The 22,181-nt window shown below is 44.7% G+C and overlaps 1 protein-coding gene across 2 annotated transcripts in view; it reads left to right on the top strand.

The window, feature by feature from the left end:
* The window catches only part of otofa (otoferlin a), a 129,959-nt gene that overhangs the window by 104,182 nt on the left and 3,596 nt on the right, over positions 1-22,181 (top strand). The window contains exons 27-46 of one of the 2 annotated variants that reach the window (XM_042094384.1): positions 166-237; positions 1,173-1,292; positions 1,610-1,771; positions 1,996-2,161; positions 3,168-3,322; positions 3,969-3,998; positions 4,857-4,997; positions 5,411-5,486; positions 7,328-7,476; positions 7,858-7,995; positions 8,896-9,033; positions 9,448-9,575; positions 9,915-10,085; positions 11,056-11,216; positions 12,078-12,220; positions 12,543-12,631; positions 13,988-14,086; positions 16,969-17,210; positions 18,134-18,312; positions 18,969-19,069. In XM_042094384.1, the coding sequence (XP_041950318.1) occupies positions 166-237; positions 1,173-1,292; positions 1,610-1,771; positions 1,996-2,161; positions 3,168-3,322; positions 3,969-3,998; positions 4,857-4,997; positions 5,411-5,486; positions 7,328-7,476; positions 7,858-7,995; positions 8,896-9,033; positions 9,448-9,575; positions 9,915-10,085; positions 11,056-11,216; positions 12,078-12,220; positions 12,543-12,631; positions 13,988-14,086; positions 16,969-17,210; positions 18,134-18,312; positions 18,969-19,069 (2,660 nt within the window). Of the gene's footprint in view, positions 1-165; positions 238-1,172; positions 1,293-1,609; positions 1,772-1,995; positions 2,162-3,167; positions 3,323-3,968; positions 3,999-4,856; positions 4,998-5,410; positions 5,487-7,327; positions 7,477-7,857; positions 7,996-8,895; positions 9,034-9,447; positions 9,576-9,914; positions 10,086-11,055; positions 11,217-12,077; positions 12,221-12,542; positions 12,632-13,987; positions 14,087-16,968; positions 17,211-18,133; positions 18,313-18,968; positions 19,070-19,655; positions 19,848-22,181 lie in introns of those variants that run through there. The other variant, XM_042094385.1, reaches the window with a different exon arrangement.

The raw sequence follows: 22,181 nt of genomic DNA, 5'->3' as shown, positions 1-22,181 counted from the left end.
CACAAAAGAGAGCCTTTCTCTTTCTCTTCCTTTCCTGTCGTTCTGTCTCTCTTTTCCATGTGCGTCTCTCTGTCTCTCTTCATCACTCCATCCGTGTTTGGTCATGTGATCTTCCATCCCATGATTCTTTGCTGCTGGCTGTGCCGTGCGTGACCTCTGACCCAGATCCCCTATGACGATGAGGAGATCCGGAGGGCTCTCATCGCCGTGCATAACTTTGCTGTTCCTCAGATCAAGGTGCTGCTTTTGCCTCTCTGCTCCACACCCACCCAGGGACACACTAGCTCTGAGTCACATCTGGGCCACATTGGGCCCGGCTCTAGCCTAGGTCAGGCACAGGTCTCACCTAGGTTTATCACAGGTGTAGACCACATGTGGTCTAGCTCAGACCTGGTAATGGGTCTGGCACAGGTGTAGACAAAGTTAAGCTTGTGTCTAGCCTAGGTCTGGCACAAGTGTAGCCTAGGTTAAGCCAAGGTCTGGAACATGTGTAGTCCAGGTCTAGCACAGGTCTAGCCCACATGCCAGGGTGCAGTGTGCCACAGGTCTGGGTCCAGGTCTGGGTTCTGAACCAGGTCCTGATGGGTCTTAGAGCCAGTGTTTCTTTGGGTTGGGTCAGCCTTTTCTCTCTAGACCATCTCCTCTGATGCTGTAACTGTCTCTAGTGCATCTCTATTGGCAATCTCTTCTGATGCTGTAACTGTCTCTATCGTCAATCTCTTCTGATGCTGTAACTGTCTCTATCGTCCATCTCTTCTGATGCTGTAACTGTCTCTATAGTGCATCTCCTCTGATGCTGTAACTGTCTCTATCGTCCATCTCCTCTGATGCTGTAACTGTCTCTATAGTGCATCTCTTCTGATGCTGTAACTGTCTCTATAGCGCCGCTCTGTAGGCCATCTCCTCTGATGCTGTAACTGTCTCTATAGTGCATCTCTATTGGCAATCTCTTCTGATGCTGTAGCCGTCTCTATGCTGTGTCTCATTTTCCACGCTATCTTTAAAGCGGAGCTCAGAAGAAAAGGAAAGACTGACTAATGTCATTTATGAGATCACATACAGTGCTGCTGGAGATGCAGTACTCCTGGGAGTGTATAATGCCAGATAATTGGGCTTTATGGGTGATGTTTCCCTGGGTAATGTTTGTGGTCGTGCTGTCTTACTTCACCCAGGTGGGTCCTGCTGGGAAAGGGAGCTTACCCCCGATCGACGGGCCGACGGATTCGGAGCGTGGGCCCATCCTGCCCGTTCCTCTGGGGATCCGACCCATCCTCAGCCGGTACCGCATCGAGGTGAGGGAATCGCAGGCTGACCCTGACAACTGCTGAGACACACAGAGCTTTAGGGCTTCAGAACCCACTGCAGCAGATGCTTAACTATGTCTGTTTGTTTATGTGTGTATGTGTTTGTTTGTGTTTGTATGTGTGTTTGTGTGTTTGTATGTGTGTTTGTGTGTGTTTATGTGTCTAACTGTTCATGTGTGTGTTCATGCCTTTGAATGTGTGTGTGTGTGTGTGTATGTGCGTGTATGTGTGCGTATGTTTGTGTGTGTGTGTGTGTTTGTGTGTGTGTGTGCGTGCATGCGTGCGTGCGTGTGTGTCCTGCCCAGGTGCTGTTCTGGGGCCTGAGGGACCTGAAGCGCGTCAACCTGGCCCAGGTGGATCGGCCACGTGTGGACATTGAGTGTGCCGGCAGAGGGGTCCAGTCCTCGCTCATCCAGAACTACAAGAAGAACCCCAACTTCAGCACCCTCGTCAAATGGTTCGAAGTGGTGAGTAAGATAGATAAATACATACAGTAGATATTTGAAAGAAAGAAAGAAAGAAAGAAAGATAAAGATATTTGGAAGTAAAAAAAAAGAAATATCAAAGGAGGAAAGGCAAAAATCTAACGATGGTCCAGCCAGTGGTCTGCACTGACTTTGACGGGTTAACATGAATGTACACTGATATGCAACACAGTGTCATAGCAACTCCATTGACCTCTGACCTTCAGGACCTGCCTGAGAACGAGCTGCTGCACCCTCCTCTCAACATCCGGGTGGTGGACTGCCGCGCCTTTGGCCGCTACACCCTGGTGGGCTCCCATGCGGTCACCAGCCTACGCAAGTTCCTCTACATCGCACCAGGCAAGACCAATGCCAACAGCTGGGGCCAAACAGGTACACACACACACACACACACACACACACACACACACACACACACACACACACACATACACATACACATACACACTCCTATGCCCACACACATACAAACAAAATGCACACACACAAACACACACACACACACACACACACACACACACACACACACATACACATACACACACACACAAACACACACATGCACACATGCACCCACGCACCCATACGCATGGACGTACGCATGCACCCATACTCACACACATGCACAAACACTGCACATTTCTTCTCTTGTACATGAACATGCATGATCAAGTTAACTACAAGTATGTGTACAAGGGTACACATATTTTTATACTGATAATACATGGTACACACACACACACACATACACACACACACACACACACACACACACACACACACACACACACTGTTGTCTAATTCTATAGGTTCTCTGAAAGAAAGACATAACCTTACTTTTCAACCAGAAAAAACTCTACTTTTGTGTCTGTTTGGTAGAGAACTTCTGTGTTCGAATGCTCACTCTTCAGACGGTTTGAAATGTTTTCAAAAGCAGCTGAAGCACTCTTTTAACAGCGTACACTAGTATATTCACTGTCAGCTAGAAACTCAGACAATAAAGGGAGAAGCAATTCCAGTCTCCCTGCATCTTCAAATCTGTCCCTGATAAGTCCACCCTAGTTCTCTTAACCACATCTTCCTCCCTCATGAGCTAAAAGCTACATCCTTCTGCTGTATTCACCTGTTCCTTCCTTCTCTTCCTCCTCCTCCTCTTCCTCCTCTCTCCCTCCTCCTCTTCCTCCTCCACTCCTCCTCCTCCTCTCCACTTCTTCCTCCTACTCCACTCCTCTTCCTCCTCTCCACTCTTCCTCCTCTTCCTCCTCCACTCGTCCTCCTCCACTCGTCCTCCTCCGTGGCTGATGGCGACGCTGTCCTCCCCTCATTCCTGCCTCTGTCCTGGGCTCCACCCTTGACCACGCTTGACCTGTGACCCCAGCTAGTCTGCTGAACGGCTACACGGCGCTGACCAACGGGGCGTCCCGCTCTCGCTCCCACTCCCACACCCCCTCTCGCCCCCCAGGTGACATCATGGTCAACATGGAGCCAGAGATTAACGTCAAGAAGATGGACACTGTGGTCAAGCTGGATGCCGTGAGTAACCAGTAGACTCCCAGATGTTGCCCCTACACACACACACACACACACACACACACACACACACACACACACTCACATAACTCCCACACACACACCTTATTTGATAACACAGATGACCAGCAGCCTTAACACCCCATAGAATAGCTCAGAGATAAACCACATTTACTGGAACAACTCACAGATGACCAGCAGGCAAACGACCACATTTAGTACCACATACATTACCAGTTCACTGACCTCATACATGACCGGTTCACTGACCACAAACACGACCGGTTCACTGACCACAAACACGACCGGTTTACTGACTACAAACACGACCGGTTCACTGACCACATACACAACCATTTTTTTTTTTAATGCCACATAGCACACTCTACACTTTTACACGCCACAAAAAGCTGCTTCATCTCTAATGAATCCACCCTGGCCATGATCTAAGGCCCTCTGTCTCTATAGTCATTTGCCCTTTAAGGTCTTGCTGGAATCGCTGCATTTTAATAGATTGTAATTGTTGTTGAAGAGTGATGTGTTTTGTTGTTGTAATAGTGTCATATGCTTGTGCTCTGTGTATGTGTTACCAGTTGTGTTTTTGGTGTGACTCTCTTCTTTGTGTTATGTGTGACGCCGACCCCTGTAGACGTCAGATGCAGTTGTTAAAATTGATGTGGTAAGTTTAACTGGGAGTGAGTTCGATAAGATATGCGATGCAACTTGGCTCATTTATTTTCAAGTAACACACACACACACACACACACACACACACAGACAGACAGACAGACAGACAGACATAGACACACAGACACAGACACACACATACATACACACACACACACACACACACACACACACACACACACACATAGCCTGACGAGTCAGACCCACATCAAGATGTAGGGTTTGGGAACTCACCATTCGCAGTGCTCCATCCTCTCTACAGCCGGGATAAACGGTTGTCTTTCAAATTCCTTCTGCATGCAATAGGATAGACTCTACTCTACGCTACAACTCATGAGTCCCATGCGTTCTCCCACCAATAGTTGGCTAGTTGATCAAACTTTTGCCAACTTAAAAAAGCTTAACTTGTGTCACACTGTTGGCCAGCAGCAGCATCCATCTTCTTTGTTATCAAGTAGCAGGGAACCGTCGCAACTCTGTCATCATTATGTTAAGCCCGCCCACCGACTCTATACATGATGTGATTGGCCTGATCGAAGTTTAATTTTTCCGCAAGCCAACGGAGAGTTGCTAGACTACCCTGGCAAATTACATTTGCTGCCACTAGGGTGTGTCTGGATTTCTAGGCTAACACACACACACACACACACTCACACACACACACACACACACACAAATACCATGTCAGCATTAATTGGATATATTTCCCACTGATTCACTGAATGCCATCTCATCTTTCTCAATACCACTTCGGCACTTGACATTTTCCACCCGCTCGGTGATAACAACCATGTGACACTCTAGTGCAGTGAGAATGTCAGGTCGTGAGCACTCTCTTTCTGTGCGGCAGAATGAGGAGGAGAAGGACAAAGATGGACAGAAGAGGAAGAAGAAGAAGAAGAAAGGAGAGGAGCCAGAGGAGGAGGAGTTGGACGAGAGCATGCTGGACTGGTGGTCCAAATACTTCGCCTCCATAGAGACCATGATGGAGGTGAGTGGAGCGGAGTGGTGTGTTTTTAACCAATACACACTCACACACACACACACACACACACACACACACATATATACACATATATACACACACACACACACTCACACACACACACACACACACACACACACACACACACATACACACACACATACATACACACACACTCACACACACACACACACACACACACACACACACACACACACACACACACACAAATATACACACAAACATACATATACACACAGGCATGTCATTTGGTGTGTTTGTGTGTGTGTGTGTGTGTGTGTGTGTGTGTGTGTGTGTGTGTGTGTGTGTTTGCATTCTTCAGAGACAGTCATGATCCTTCAGTTTGTATTCATTCAGGAACATTCTAGAAAAGTGGTCGTATGTGTTCTGTCCCTCAGAAATTGCGAGCACAGGAGGCCGCCCAGGCAGAGGCGGATGAGAGAGAAGACCTGGAGATTGCCGCAGAGGGAGCAGGTACAACAAGTCATATCACGTCACATTACTGACAGGTTCCCCTATCTCCTAAAACAAACAAGCTGCTGTAATTTCGCAATGGAAACTCCCTTACTGGTCTACATTCAGTTTTCATCTCCACCTAGACAAAAGGTCTCGAAGATTCAGCTTGCAGCTCTGTTTTCTGCTAAGCTAGATTCAAGGTCATGAGTTGAGCTCACAAACGAATTAAGCAGAACAATTTCCTGTGGTGAAATAGCTATTTGCGCCATAGCTATTTAGAGTTAGCTTAATTTGTTTTCTGATGAAGGAGTGTGTCCTCAAAGTAATTGCATTATTTTGAGTCCCTTGTCTACCTTCGATTAAATGAATTTATTCGCTGCCTCTCTGGCAGCCCCAGACTGCATCTAGTTTTCCTCGATGCGCCTGAACACATCATCGGTGATGTAACTGAGGGTCGTCAGGTGTTTCCGGTCTTTCAACATCAGACACCCTCGCTAAGGCGGCCCACCCGCTTGATTAGGCTGTGGCTTGTGTTCAGGTGGCACTAACTTGTCCCCATGGATGTCTCTGAATCCAAAGCCATCTTGAGGCTTTCTCAGCTGCTTTGGTGGTGTTCTTGATGGCTCTGCTCCTTGCCACTCCTGCTATGCCCAATGTGCTTAAGGCTTTCTAGAGTGAGTGTCCCACAAAACCTCTGCAGCCCATCTCAACGGGCATGCACCCAGCCTTCCTGTCTGCGACAGATGGTAACCTGCTGATCACACTTGGCCTTTTTTCTTTCGTGAGCCACCTCTATGCGATCTTCCCACGGCACTGTCAGCTCTATGGTGATGATGATGATGCTGTTGGTGCTCTCTGAGACCAGGAAGATGTCTGGTCTCCGGGTAGTGCTGACAATGTGCTGGAGAAATCGCAGCTGTTTTTCCAGGTCCACAGAGAGCTGCCAGTCCTGGGCGGTCGCGAGGATCCCTGCTGCCGTCCTCTCTGTCCTGTCCGTGGTCGCTCCCCTGCCATGACGAAAGTGATTGTGCGGGTGGTGTTGCATGGTCGGCTACAGCTGCTGATCCTCTTGCTAATGACTAAGTAGAATAAATATATATGAAATATAAGAATATTATTTTTGTTTAACAATTCACCAATATAACCTCAACTTTTTTACCCCTGTTTGCAATTTAGTTGTATTTAGAGTTCTACTGCTTTCCTTGTTGACACTGATGCATGAGCACTTTGCATGCCTGAGTTATCATTGCATCTCATCCCTCACATCACAACCATCTCATACTGTATTATCCCAGATGCCATAAAATAGAATCCCACACTAACATCACCACACAACAGCTGAGCATTGTATCTGCCTGTGTATAAGATGGAACACTACCACTGCCTGGAGAATGCTAATGACTGAGCTGACTGATAGCTCTGTGTCCACTAACTCTGCATGACAAACTTTGCTTCAAGTTAAATTAGTCCATAGCTTTTTCCCCTGTTATATTTTAAGCCTAAAATAGGCCTATACATGTAAATGATATAAGGCCTGTTGTAAAAGGTTTGCTTAATGGCATTAAATAAATTATTTTGGTTAATTGTGAATTCTTAGTTATTAATGTGAATAATTGTGAATATGGACAAATGCACACTGTGGCCCTTGGTGATTGCTGGAGGTGGTTGTAAGGGCAAACTTTCATGTTCATGATTGTGGAGTTTTCCCCATGTTGGAATCTCCGCTTTCCAGCTCTTTTCCACATGTTGCAAATTCCACATTTCATAGTCTCGTGATTCCGTGTTCATCCCATATCCACATCCCACCCCATCCGGCCCGCACCCCCACCCTCACCTCCACCCCCACCTCGACCACTCAGAGCTGAAAGTGGATGACTCCCCTGTGAAAGGCACCAAACCCAAAGAGAAGGTCAAAGACAAAAGCAAGAGCTCCAAGGACAAGAAGAAGAACCACTCGGCCGAGGCCCAGGACAAACGGCCCACCAAGCCCAGGGTGGACGAGCTGCTGGTCAGTCTCCACTCAGCCAAGCTCTTTTAGTTACAGTAACACTGTTTTAGAGAATCCCTTTTACAGCCAAGCTTTTTTAGTTACAGTAACACTGTTTTAGAGAATCCCCTTTACAGCCAAGCTTTTTTAGTTAGTCACACTCTTCTAGAGAAGCCCCTTTACAGCCAAGCTTTATTAGTTACAGTCACACTCTTCTAGAGAAGCCCTTTCACAGCCAAGCGCTTTTGTGGAATGGAATTTTGTGGAATGGAATTCAATTCTAATTGAAAGGGATAAATCAGTGTCTGTTTGATGTGTGTAATGTATTGTATAAAGGTGACATTGATTTGAGTTCTGCTGACTCCAGTTCTGTCGGTGGTGTTGTTTGGTGTGCTTGTCCAGGCGTACAATAAGGAGCTGGAGGGTGAGTTCAATAACTTTGAGGACTGGCTCCACACTTTCAACTTGTACCGGGGGAAAGCTGCAGACGACGATGAACACCACATGGCCGATGACGACAGGATTGTGGGCAGGTTCAAGGTATGGCAATCAAACCAGTCAATCACATCTAAGATTCATCGGTTGAGAATCAAATCAGCAGGTCACAGCTCAGAGTCGACGCACGTGAATCAAGCTATCACAGCTCAGATTCAAAGTATGGCAATCAAATCTGCCAGATGCATCTCAGATTCAAAAACAATAATCAAACCAGTTGAACACATCTAAGTATAAGTAAGTATATACTCTTTTGATCCCCTGAGGGAAATTTGGTCTCTGCAAATAGTGAAACACACACTAACCCGAAGCAGTAAGCTGCCTGCTACAGCGGCGCTCAGGGAGCAGTGAGGGGTTAGGTGCTCAAGGGCACTTCAGCCGTGGATGTGGGCATGGGAGAGCAGTTCTCAACCACTTCCTCCGCCCACATTTTTCCTACTGGTCGGGGATCGAACCGGCAACCTTTCGGTTACAAGCCTGAAGCCCTAACCAGTAGGCCATGGCTGCTTCTCAGATGCAGATCTCAGATCTCAGATGCAAAGTACAACAACCAAACCAGCCAATCACAGTTGTCAACGTACACAGTTTGTCAACATACTTGTATGAAGACTCACACACATCTAAGCAGATGTTGCTGACCTTGTGTTATAGACATGTGTAGATTCCATAATACATTATAATGTGAAGAAAGCTATTTGGCACAACACAGGTCAGGATTTAAAGGCTATCATGTTCCGCTGCTAGAGACGCTCTCTATTTACTGAGGTAATGAAATTAAATTAAATCTGTCTATTTATGAAAAAAATTAATTGCTAGACTAGATGGCAGCACTGCCATTTATGGACCTGCTGGATCAATCAGTGCCTCAACTATTTTTCAGCTGTGCTTCAACTTCCTCTAACTACTCAGTCCACTCTTGTGACCTCTTGTGACCTTTTGACCTAGGGGTCGGTGTGTTTGTACAAGCTGCCCCTGTCGGATGAGTTCTCCAGAGAGGCAGGCTTCGACCCCAACATGGGCATGTTCCAGAACATTCCCCACAACGATCCCATGAATGTATTGGTCAGGGTTTACGTGGTCCGGGTAAGATACTTGCCCATCCATTTTGTCTGTCTTTAAAACAAAAAGTATGATCAGTAATCTCACATTGCAGTGATGCTGCATGTGTATGTCTATGGTTAATGTTTATGGTTCTTAGTAGACACTTCTGTCAAAAGCTCAATCAGTGCTATAGTGATATAAACAGTATCTGACGCCAGGCATTATTGTTTCACACTATCCATATGTCACTGCCTAGTCGTTGCATACTTTTGTTGGTGTTTTCTTTGTGACAATGTATTGGAGGTTGGTTGACATCAAGGAGTTGATATCAACACTACAATTGTTTCAGTTGGTCTAATATATGGTTAAACTGGCTGACTTTTTTCATGTTGTATGTGGAAAAGCATCCAGAGTTGAAGCCGGAAGGGATGCTTAACTGGGTTCCTGTCTCTGTAGGCCACTGATTTACACCCCGCAGACATCAATGGCAAAGCTGACCCGTACATTGCCATCAAACTGGGCAAGACAGAGCTGAAGGACAAGGAGAACTACATCTCCAAGCAACTCAATCCCGTCTTTGGAAAGTGAGTTTGTAATTACTGGTATAAAACTGGAGCTAACAACTGAATCCAGTGTTTTCAAAGTGAATTTGTCTTCAGGTAAAAGTAGTGCTGCTCATATCCGGTCTGATGTATTTATAGTGGATCTAGAGATGGAGAAGTCTGTTGGAGTTTATTTTATCCTTGACCAAGAGTAACCTTTCTTTGTTCTGCACTGATGTAATTGAATTATGCAACTTTGATACGGGTAAAATAATTGACAAATCACCTAATTGACAGTTGAAATCACCACTTTTCTTTTGACATATGCCACTCTGGGTTATGACATAATGTCACTCTCGCTGTCCTGTCTTCCTCTTTCAGGTCCTTTGACATTGAGGCCACATTCCCCATGGAGTCCATGCTGACTGTCTCCGTGTACGACTGGGATCTGGTGGGCACGGATGACCTCATTGGAGAAACCAGGATTGACCTGGAGAACCGCTACTACAGCAAACACAGAGCCACGTGTGGCATCGCAGCCAACTATTCAGTGTAAGGGATCTTAATATATATATATACATATACACACACACACACACACACACACACACACAAACTCATACATACACACATACATACACACACACACACACAAACACAGAAGCATGTGCGTGCGGCTTTGCAGCCAAACACTCAGTGTAAGGGATCTATACACACGCTACACACAGCCAACTGCTCAGAGTGTGGCATTGCAGCTAAATACTCTGTGTGAGGGATCTTAACATACACACACACACACTCACACATAAATACACACACACATACACACACACACACACACACACACACACACACACACAAACACAAACACAAACACACACACACACACACACACACACACACACACACAGAGCCAGCTACTACAGCAAACACAGCATTGCAGCCAACCACTCACTGGAAGGAATCTGTAACATACACATGCCACACACAGCCAACAGCTCAGAGTGAGGGATCTTTAGTAACAGTTTTTAGCATCCCCAGAGCTTGCTAAGCTCAGTCTAGAGTCAAGCATGCCACATGGTCATATATAAAGAGCAAAGGCATGTAAGATTCCCTATCCAGCCCAGAGACAGTTATTGAATGGATTTGAAATATGATACTTGTATTAGAATGTATAGGTAGGTTTGTATACGGTGAAGATGAAGACATAGGGAGATATGGTCCCTTTCAAGAGAGTTCGATTATCAGCATCATAGTTGGCCCCACAAGACTTCCTTTTTAACATTCCATATGTTATCTTAATGCAGAGGAAGTAGATTGGGGCCCAAATAGAATGTTCAAGCATTGTTTTTGTTTACCTTGTTGAAAGGGTCTATAGATTATTAAAGTCCTGTGTTTGAAAGCCACTTTATCTCACTGTTGTCATGGGGACAGCTCTTATGACAGCTATTTTGATGCCTGTTGGTGTGTGTCAAAGTGATCTAAAAAAAGCAGTTGTGGTGATTACTCTTTCTGTGCGTAGCCATGGTTACAACATATGGCGGGACCCTTTGAAGCCCACCCAGATCCTGGCCAAGCTGTGCAAGGACGGCAAGCTGGATGGACCACACTACGGCCCAGGGGGCAGGGTGAAGGTGGCTAACCGCATCTTCACCGCCACAACCGATATCGAGGACGAGAATGGTACAGTACAGAGCCCTGAGGTGTCAGTGGAGAAGATAGGCCTAAATACTGCTCAAAACTAAATCAAAAGTTTAGCGGTCATGAAATGATACAATACATGATAAGAAGATGTCAACAAGCAGAGAACTCTACTTGTTGACATCTTCTTATCATGTATTGTGTATCACAAATAGTTGGAGTATTGTTGGGTATTGGAGTAGAACTAGAGCATTATGCAATACACAATACTCCAACTATTTGTGCACTCATAGTACATACCATGCCATCTTTTTAAGCACACTTTTGCGAGGGAATTACACCTCAAGTGGGCACCTCAAATGTTTGAACATCTGGACCTGAGTGTGCTCCTTTCCTGTAAAACTGTATAGAGCCCTGAAGCTTCAGTGGAGAAGATAGATACTGTTCAGCTGTATAGTCTGGACCTGAGTGTGCTCCTTCACTGTAAACCCATAATGAAAGGAAGGTAAATGTTACAATGCTCAGACATGCTCAGGTACCACCAGACTAAGTAGGATAGTAAAGAATCAGATGTGATTCCTGATGTGTTCTTGACATGATTTCATTAGGTGTTCCTGATATTATTCCTGCTATGTTCCTGATATGATTTCTGATATTCTCCTGATATTCTCCTGATATTCTCCTAATATTATTCCTGCTATGTTCCTGATATGATTCCTGATATTATTCCTGATATTCTCCTGATATCCTCCTGATATACTCCTGATATGTTCCTGATACGTTCCTGCAATGATTCCTAATATGATTCCTAATTTTCACCTGTTATGTTCCTGCTGTGACATCCTGATCTGATTCCTGATATGTTCCGGATTTGATTCCTGAGATGTTCCTGTGGTTCTGCAGGCCTGAAGAAGCAGACAGACGAGCACCTGGCTCTGACGGTTCTCAAACACTGGGAGGACATGCCCAGAGTCGGCTGCAAACTCATCCCAGAACATGTCGAGACCAGACCCCTATTCAACCCAGACAAGCCTGGCATTGAGCAGGTGTGTGTGTGTGTGTGTGTGTGTGTGTGTGTGTGTGTGTGTGTGTGTGTGTGTGTGTGTGTGTGTGTCTGTGTGTGTGTGTGTGTGTGTGTGTGTCTGTCTGTGTGTGTGTGTTTGTGTGTTTTGCATTTTGCATTGATCTTTTGTGACACATTTGGGGTTCATATTGAGATGTGTGTGTGTGGGGGGGCGGGGGGGGCTGGTGGTTCTGACGTGTTTGTAGGGTCGTCTTGAGATGTGGGCTGTTGTTGTTGTTTTTCTGACATGTTTGTAGGGTCGTCTTGAGATGTGGGCTGTTGTTGTTTTTCTGACATGTTTGTAGGGTCGTCTTGAGATGTGGGTTGACATGTTTCCAATGGACATGCCTGCACCAGCGCCTGCTCTTGACATATCACCACGGAAACCAAAGAGGTAAACAGCAACACATCCAGGAAGGGATTGCCTAAATGGTAGGATAAATGAAAGTAGCAATGTAACAGCCAATTTGAATCAAAACATATGCAGCCACTGAGGCTTGTTGTACACATAGGTAGTATCTCTGTTTATTCTAACGCATTATATCAGGGGTGCCCAAATTCTTTGCCGTCAAGAGCCAAAAATGAATCAGGGTGGAGGGCCGCGGGCCAAAACTAAATGTTCAAGTCGTGGACTATTTAATTGAAATGTATTGCATATTTGTGCTAAAATTTAAATTCTATAAAAGGTACTCTTACTACACTACTCTTTACTGTGTTTTAAGGAGTAGAAATATATAGTGTATCTGAAGTAATCAAAATCTTTAAAGAAAAGCATATGGAGAAATTGTATGTCTTAGAAGAATGTAATTTGTATCAATATGAATTAATAATTAATATAGAACACAACATGCCCCTATTAGACAAATTGCCACATTCTTCAGAACAATATTTTTTCCAGGAATGGAGACATACACAATGTGTTTCCAAGTTTAACACATATTAAGGAATAATAAAAGAAATATGCATACAATATTAATACGCATAAATAATAAAGAAAATATTAATACAAATAGATTTCATTGAGCAATGACAATTGGACAGTTCAGGTTAGCTACTAGCTTCTCCTCACTCTTGTCATCATCATGACTATGGCCTATCGCTCCATCTAACAATGTTCAACTGTGGCCAGTTAGTGAACTGCAACCAGTCTTTCAGTCAATAGAACTTTGACACAGAATGAAATTCTGACCAGAGCACGGGCCAAAAAAAATTGATGGCGGACCAAATTTGGTTTGATTTTATGATGTGTCACATTGGATCCCATGACATACTCAGACTCGTCAGAGGGGCGAATTCTCAGCCTGAATGCTAGAGACTAGTGTGAATGATATAGACTTGTATGGATGATATAGACTTGTATGGATGATATAGATCAGTGTGAATGATATAGACTTGTATGGATGATATAGACTTGTATGGATGATATAGATCAGTGTGAATGATATAGACTTGTATGGATGATATAGACTTGTATGGATGATATAGATCAGTGTGAATGATATAGATCAGTGTGAATGATATAGACTTGTATGGATAATATAGACCAGTGTGAATGATGCTGTGACTAAAACTAAAGACCAGTGTGAATGATGCTGTGACTAAAACTAAAGACCAGTGTGAATGCTGTAGACAGTGGAGACTGGCTGACTGTGTGGACACAGTAGAGTGTCAGAGTGTGTGGTCCAGTGCTGTCCAGAGAGCTGACATGCCCTAGTGTGCTGACGTATGCCTTCCCTCCACTCCTCGGCAGATATGAGCTCAGGGTGATAATATGGAATACAGACGAAGTAATTCTGGAAGACGATGATTACTTCACAGGGGAAAAGTCCAGTGACATATTTGTCAGGGGGTAGGTATGGGTGGGTGTGCGAAAAGTGTGTGCTGGTTTGGTGTTAATCTTTTCTTTTTATTTGTTTTGTTTTGTTTTGTTTTGCTGTTGTTTCTGTTTTTCTGTCTCTTTCTGTGTCCCTTTTCCCTTCGTTCTGTCTCCTGTCGTTCTTTGGTTGGTTTCCGTCTGTGTTTGTTTGTTTGTTGTGTTCTCCCTGGCCTCCTGCGTCATGGCTGTGCTGCTCTTTAGCTATGAGCTGCGTGTTATAATTTGGAACACTGATGACGTAGTTCTAGAAGACGATGCTTTCATGACAGGAGAGAAGATGTCTGACATCTATGTCAGGGGGTAAACATGATCCATCCATCGCATGGCTCGAGCCCAGCTGACCAATCAGCATGCACAACTCACTGTTGCAGCCCCGCCCCTTCCCTCAGCTGTCCTCTCAAATCACGCTACACTTCTGTATACTAACACACTCTTCTTCATACTAACAGAAAACCACACAGGACCATATCAGTTATAAAAGTATACTGAATATGTTACCGTTACACTACATTATGGGTAATCTCGTAATGATGTAATGTAATGTAATGATGATCAAATGTAAATGCTGAATTTTGATCAGGATATCGCCACCATATCCCATGCTGAGCGTGGCTCTGGGATCCAGCTTAAACAATTTTAACACATTGCAATGTTTCCGAACAATGGGCAGTCCCTTGCTTAATGTGCTATGGTCTTGAGGTCCACAAAGCTTGAGACATATCTCCTGCATGGAAGCATTAGAGAAGAATGTCCGCATGTTTGCATACCCACATCAAATCCTGTAGTGTAATTGTAGAGATCCTACATCATCACAAACATTCTATACAATCACAAACATTGTATTTCATCACAGAGATCCTATTTCATTATAGAGATCCTACTTCATCACAGAGATTCTTCTTTATCACAAATGCCCAACTTTATCACAGAGTTCCATTCACCACAGATATCTTAATTTATCATGGACGTTCCACTTATCACAGGGATGTCACATTATTACTAATGACAAGCAATTATCTCGGTACTCTTTTTTTATGTCAAAATTACTTCCCCCTCACTGCCACCAACACCCCACGCACCACCCCTACCCCCCAACACACACACACACACACAAACTATGGTTTTGCACTTAGCATCTGTGCTGGCGTAGCCATGGTGATGTGATGTCACTCATCAGCAGTAGTCATTACTCTCAGAGGATCTGCACACTTCACTTGCACTCAAAGGCCTGCGTCTTGAACACTAATTATTAATGTGGACATCTTCGTCTCCGCTCAGACGCCTGAGTTGACCAACCCATGGGGCTCTGGAGTGGACTAGACTTTGTCTCTGTGCGCCCCTTGCTGTAGTGCGATGCACATGATGAGATGTGATGACGGTGATGGTGAAAAGCCAGGAGCTTTGACAGCAAGACAAATAGATTTTGCACCATATCCAGTTCATCCATACACCTGAATTATTAAAGAGCATTCCCTCAGGCACACATGACACCCGCTGGAGATGTTAACCCCTTCCTCTCTCCCTGCTGCTCTCTCAATCTCTCTCAGCGGGAGTCAGTTCTCTTCCTTCGCCATGTTAGGTCACCTCACCTCGGCACTCACTGCACTCGGCCTCCTCTTCCTCCTCAGCTCCGCAGGGGGGAAGAAAGATGGCTGTCTATGCATGCCACATCCACACATCTTTTTTTTCTGCTGTCCGCACAAGTAGCAAGCATGATGCCCTTCTGCTGGGTGCTGAGGCCATGGTCTGCCTAAGTAATCCAGGTCATGAAAGATATTATGACTCGGTTTGCTTTGCCTAAAATGCCGCTTTCTTTTTCTCTGGGAACACCAAGCTTGTTTTATGACAAAAAATATTCTGAGTGAGTGTGTGTGTGTGTGTGTGTTTAAAGAAGTTTTTCATGTCATGTTTTGTTTGGTAGATGTTACCAGCTGTTCCCTGTTTAATTCAAAAGGCTTGTTTTGCATGACATGATGTGTCCCTCCAATTTAAAATCAGCCTTTAAATAAACCTCAAGAAGTGTACAAATTCAGCACTCAATTAACCATCACTTATTTGACACTAATAACAGCAAAATTAATTTAAAAAAACTACAATATGTAACTTTAGGGTCTCACCACTACAAAATTACATTAAATGTGCACTGATACAGAAAAGCTGTATCAGTGCAAGGAGATATTAACCTTTTTTGACCACAGAACCACTGGTTTCTAACTGGAGGGGCACTTTTAGCTTTCTTCTGTTATTTTTTCTCTTTCATATAATTCATTTGTCTTCAGATGTAACCTATTACCTCTTCATAATTTCTGACTGATAGCATGTTTATAAGATGCATTTTTGCATAGCTGTATTGATTCCATGGGTTCAAGCACAATCTCTAAGCTAATAAGTCTCTAAGCGGATCAACATCCGATTCAATATTAGACATAATGTTGTATTCCACTTTCTCTCAATAGTGACATTTTAATGAGAACTACTGTATTGTCACCTCAGAGGGCTTTGAGAAAACTGCACAGAGTAAGCTGAAATAATAATTAATAACAAAAAAAGAAAACATAAAATACACACTGGTAGTCTAGTATACAGGAGGTTCTTTACCAAGATTCTGAACATTCTTAAGAGACCAGCCAGTGGATCTGACCTATCTGACAATCCCACTGTAAGGTGAAAGCTGCCAGGCAGTGAGATTCCTCTGTGCACTCAGGGTCTTAGAGATTCCTGCATGTGCTCCTGGAAAGCTGTTTGACTATAGAAAAGAGCACACACTTCCAGTTGTGTTGTCTGTGTGTGTGTGTGTGTGTGTTAACTGGTTTGTGTTTGTCCCTGACTAAACGACCCGGCTGTCCCGCGAGCAGTTGGTTGAAGGGTCAACAGGAGGATAAGCAGGATACGGACGTCCACTACCACTCGTTGACCGGCGAGGGCAACTTCAACTGGCGCTTCGTCTTCCCCTTCGACTACCTGATGGCCGAGGAGAAAATCGTCATGTCCAAGAAGGAGTCCATGTTCTCCTGGGACGAAACTGAGTACAAGATTCCTGCACGGCTCACAATGCAGGTCTGGGACGCTGATCACTTCTCCGCCGACGACTTCCTGGGTATGAGCCATCTCTGAAAGACATTACTGCCTCTCAACTGTTTAGTTCGGTGTTGTTTATTAGGCATCCTTGTACTAAACCAAGCAAATACTTCTATTGGGGACACACCGCAACAGAGAGTATCGCGGTATTACATTAAGTCTGTCATGTCTTCATCAGATCATGTTTTTCAATTGAAAGCATTTAATTATGCTGCAATATGACATGATAATGACAGTGTGTTTTGATATGTCAGTAGCTCAGCAGGGGGTCCATTTCACAAAAGATGTCTATGGTCTATAATACCCATGGTCATGATGATGTGTTTCATAATTGTAAATTACATACCCCATAAGATAAAAAAGCAGCTGTGTTAACCTGAAACATTTGATGCCATATCAAGAATGAGTTGTTATAGCCTGATTGAGAACAAAGTGATTATACACTGAAAGACATGGGAGAATGTGAGTGTTTACATGTTCTGGGCAAGCAGGTAAATTAATCAGCAGGTGTTCTCCACAACCTAAACAAAAGTCATCTGCTCTCTGAGACCAGGAATAGCACTCATCAATCATTCATGCTGTCATACTGACAGGGCCGATGCTTGCCACTTAGGCCTATACTATATAGGTAGAAGCCTATTTTTTTATATATATAATGTGGTAAGGCTGTGCAATTAATCAAATTAACTGGTTCATCATCATCAAAATACAACGATTATTTTGCTGCATTGCATTCCACAACAGTGCTCTCATGAATTTTGTTTTAATTATATTATATACTGTATATATATTTTTTTAAAGTTTAGAAAATGGATGATGTCTCCAAAACCATTGAGTAATCGTGCTTAATAATCGTGATCATAATATTGACCAAAATAATCATGATTTTGGTTTTGCCATATTTGAGCGGCCTGATAATGTGATGTGTCTCTGTTCTCGTAGGTGCGATTGAACTGGACCTGAACCGTTTCACGCGTGGGGCGAAGACGGCCAAACAGTGCTCTCTGGACATGGTACTGAATGCGCAGGACCTGCCCACCATCTCCATCTTCAAACAGAAAAGGGTCAAAGGCTGGTGGCCGTTTGTGGCTCGAGATGAGAACGACGAACTCGCACTAACGGTGAAACACAGTGGGCAGCTGAACACTGTATATGAACACTCATGAGCCGGTTTCCTGTACATGGGTTAAGATTTTGTTTCTCTTTTAGTCGAGGACTAGGCTTAATCCATGGACGTGAAACTGACCCAAGCGGTTTATGTGTCGAGTGTAGTTTTTGATGTCATATGCTAGAGCAGGGGTCTCAAATCTTAAAGGCACCCTTAACAGTTTTTTGACCCTTAACATAATGTTTCCAAAATCATTTTAATGGCACATAACATGAGAAACGGCACTTCTGCCATTGTCTGAGCGGCCCTCTGTAGGCGATTACCGACCTAGCAACTTACTAGTTTCAGGTAGGAAACTGCCACAACCCACCCCCCACCCCCCCACCCCGACGCCTCCCAGCTCTAAAATCGAAATGCAAAAGAGCTGCTGTTGGTGTATCCCCTCTATATATCGGAGTTATGCTCATACTTTGTTGCAAAACATACATATTGTTGTTTATTATTGTGCTTCTCAACCAGAGAGGGACCCCAAGAGCAAATCTTGTTAAGGGTGCCTTTAAATTGTAATTATGAGCATGAGTGTACTACTGTGTTGTTTAAGCAGTCTTATTTGGTGCATGTACTAAACTGGTGCTCATGCTAAGCTAGTGCATATGTCAATGCTTCTAGGGGAAAGTGGAAGCAGAGCTTCACCTGATGACTGCGGAGGAGGCTGAGAAGAGTCCTGTTGGGCTTGGACGTAATGAGCCAGACCCTCTGGAGAAACCCAAGTAAGTGCTAAGCCAACTGCATATTTACCTTCCTTACGTCCTACTGTTGTTATGACAGCAATTTTGTTGTAAATAAAATAGTGGGTAGGTTCGCATACAGCTATTTTTTGAAAAATTATCATATTTTACTGGTACTTCCTTACTGTATGTTGTCATTGATGAGGTAAAGGAGTCACTGTTCAGATTTAAAGTGCGTTCCCTCTGGCAAGGCCTGTCTGCTTTAGCTCAAACAGCCTCAATAGGTTCACAGATACCAGTGTTTGAAACGGCCCTCGTGCTTCCAGAACCTCTCCCTCTGTCAGCGTGGTCACTAGTCAGTCCTGCTGTCTTCCTGCCGTCCTCTGCGTAACACTACTCACCCTCGCTCTGTCTCTCCTCATCTTCTCATCTTCATCTCCCCAACTACGCATCCTCCCTTTCCCCCTCTTCTTTCCTCTGTTTTCCCCCCACATGTCTCCTTCTGATTTACAACCCCCCTCCTCCTCTCCTTCTCTCCTCCTCCCCCCCCCCTTCCACCTTTTCCTCCTGTTTTCCTTTGCCCATTGCCACCCTCCATTGGGGGCGGGGCCGTGGTTGTTTGGTGAAGTCGGCCGGACACGAGTCTGATGTGGTTCATGAACCCCCTGAAGTCCATCCGCTACTTCATCTGGCACAACTACCGCTGGCTGATCCTGAAGACGCTGGGGATGATGCTGCTCCTGCTCCTGCTGGGCCTCTTCCTCTACTCCCTCCCCGGATACCTGGTCAAGAAGATGCTCGGCGCCTGAGGAGAGAGGGAGCGCAGGAGCGGGAGGAGGAGGAGAGAGAGAGAGAGAGGGGAGAAAGAGAGAGAGAGAGAGAGAGAGAGAGAGAGAGAGAGAGAGAGAGAGAAGGAGGCCAGACACCGCCGGTAGCCGTCTCTCTCAAAGTGTTACCACCCCTCCACTCACTGTCCTGTCTAGCCTCTGTCACTGCGCATCTTATCTGTCTTCACTGACAATGTTTTAACCAGATCAGGCAATGGGGCACTCACTCCATCAGTAGCCATTGGTTGTTGTTGTGTTAAGGAGGCCAGTGGGTGAAGACCTGCAATCCTCAGCATGTGTAGGCAGCTGTAGTCTCATCATTTGGAAATTAGGAGGAAAGAATAGCATTCACATTCAATTTCAACACATACAACATCACCTCACACCTCAGCTATAGTAGAGAGCATACTAGTGATAAAGTGTAGTGATAAAGTGTACGACTAGATCTAAAGGTTACGGAACTCAACAGGAAAATGCTCCAAGCCAATCTGTTTGAACATTGCTCTTGATCATGATGCCTTTATCTGTCTGTCCACCCTCAGCCACGCTTCATTCTCTGTCCACTGTTGACCATTTCACATGCCACAGCTGCACACAAACAGGTTTTTTACTCTGAATGCCGTAACAAGTGTCCACTTGGTCAGCCTATATCAGTATGCTGTGTTGGCTTATCTCAGTGTTCAGCTTTCAGGGTGCTATATGCTCTATATGCACTTTATTCCTCTCTGCTTGTTTTGTCTCTGTCCCACAATATATATGTGCTTCGCCTGAGTACATTAGCACAGCCCTTAGATGATGTGGAAAAGGACCAGCTTTTTTATCAAGATTGATTCAGATTGTGATTTCATTACTAATGTCATTGGCTGTTAACCACTAATACCGGCTTCCTTTCTCGACCTCTTCCTCCATCTTACCCTTTCTCCCTCCCACCCCATCTGCCCTTGCCCCTATCTCTCCTGTCCCCTCCCACCCACCACCAACCACCACCAACCCCGCCTAACAGCCGCCCCGACACCACCTTCCTCTGGTTCCTGAGTCCCCTGAAAGCTATCCGCTACCTGATCTGCCATCGCTACAAGTGGCTGATCATCAAGATGGTGCTGGCTCTGCTGCTTCTGCTCATGCTCGGCCTGTTCCTCTACAGCATGCCCGGATACATGGTCAAGAAGCTGCTCGGAGCGTAGGGCCGCAGTGGACGGGGGGATTGGGAGGGGAGGGGTTACACGGTGAAAGAAGAAGCTGGTCTGAGCCAAATGGGGCGGGGTTTGTCAGGAGTGGGAGGGGACACATAGTTAAGAAGCTGCTGCTTTCAGCCTAAGGGGCGATGTTTACACCAGGGGGAGAAGAGGTAGCAGTGCGTCTAAAGTCCCCTTAAGCCCAATTCACACCAAAGATTCGCGACGAGACGAAACCTTTGCAGAAAGGAGTTGCCAGCTGTTGCAAGCCGTCGCAAAAGCATTCACCATGTCTAGTCGCAGTTGCAAGGTTTTAGAACGTTGCAGCAAGTTGCTGGTTTATAGAATGTTGCAGCTCGTCGCAAATCTTTGGTGTGAATTGGGCTTAAGGGGACGAGATTCAGGAGGAGGGAGGGGAATAAGTTCAAAAAGTTGTTTGGAACTTAGGGGGGGTGTAGCTTAGGAGGTTAGGGGGAGGGGACACCTTGACCATCAAACTACTGGGAACTTGATTGGACTGAGACTAGGGAAAGGGGTGGGGCAAGACAGAGCTGCCATTTTTATCACAGAACTCAGAACTAGAATGCTGGAATTCACAACTTGCAATAGTACTTGTCGTGGCATTGAGTAGGTTGCTGTTGCACCAGTCAAGGTAATTCAACAGGAGCAACCCTATGTTTTGTTTTTGTCACATTAGCATTTTAATGACAATGTACTCTACATAATATGATTAAGATTCAAATGCTCCACTGAATGGACATTTGGAGCTACTATGTCACCATAGAGATGCTATAACCTTTGTTTGAGGGCACACATACATTTAGAATTTCTTACTGTGCAACAGCAAACTACAAAATGCAACATGCAACTAGAATGCTGGAATTCACTATTGTGGCCGTGAATAATAGTGGAAACTATTCAGTGTCACTTACAATCATCAGTGAGATAAAAATAAGCAAGCCCATAAACAAAAGGGAATTGCTATTTTTAAAGTATTATTATTATTATTATTATTATTATTATTATTATGAATTTTCTTAAGGCTCTCAGATTCATCAGACTTTACAAATTGAAATGTAAGTTTTCAGTTGCTCCAATGGCTGAATATTGGGCTCAAAGAAAAAAAACAATTGTGATAAACTAGCATTTTTT

This window comes from Alosa sapidissima, chromosome 6 (genome assembly GCF_018492685.1).
Source record: "Alosa sapidissima isolate fAloSap1 chromosome 6, fAloSap1.pri, whole genome shotgun sequence".
NCBI lineage: Eukaryota > Metazoa > Chordata > Actinopteri > Clupeiformes > Clupeidae > Alosa > Alosa sapidissima.
Note: the sequence above shows the minus strand (reverse complement) of the source record. Positions and strands in the feature narration are given on the sequence as shown.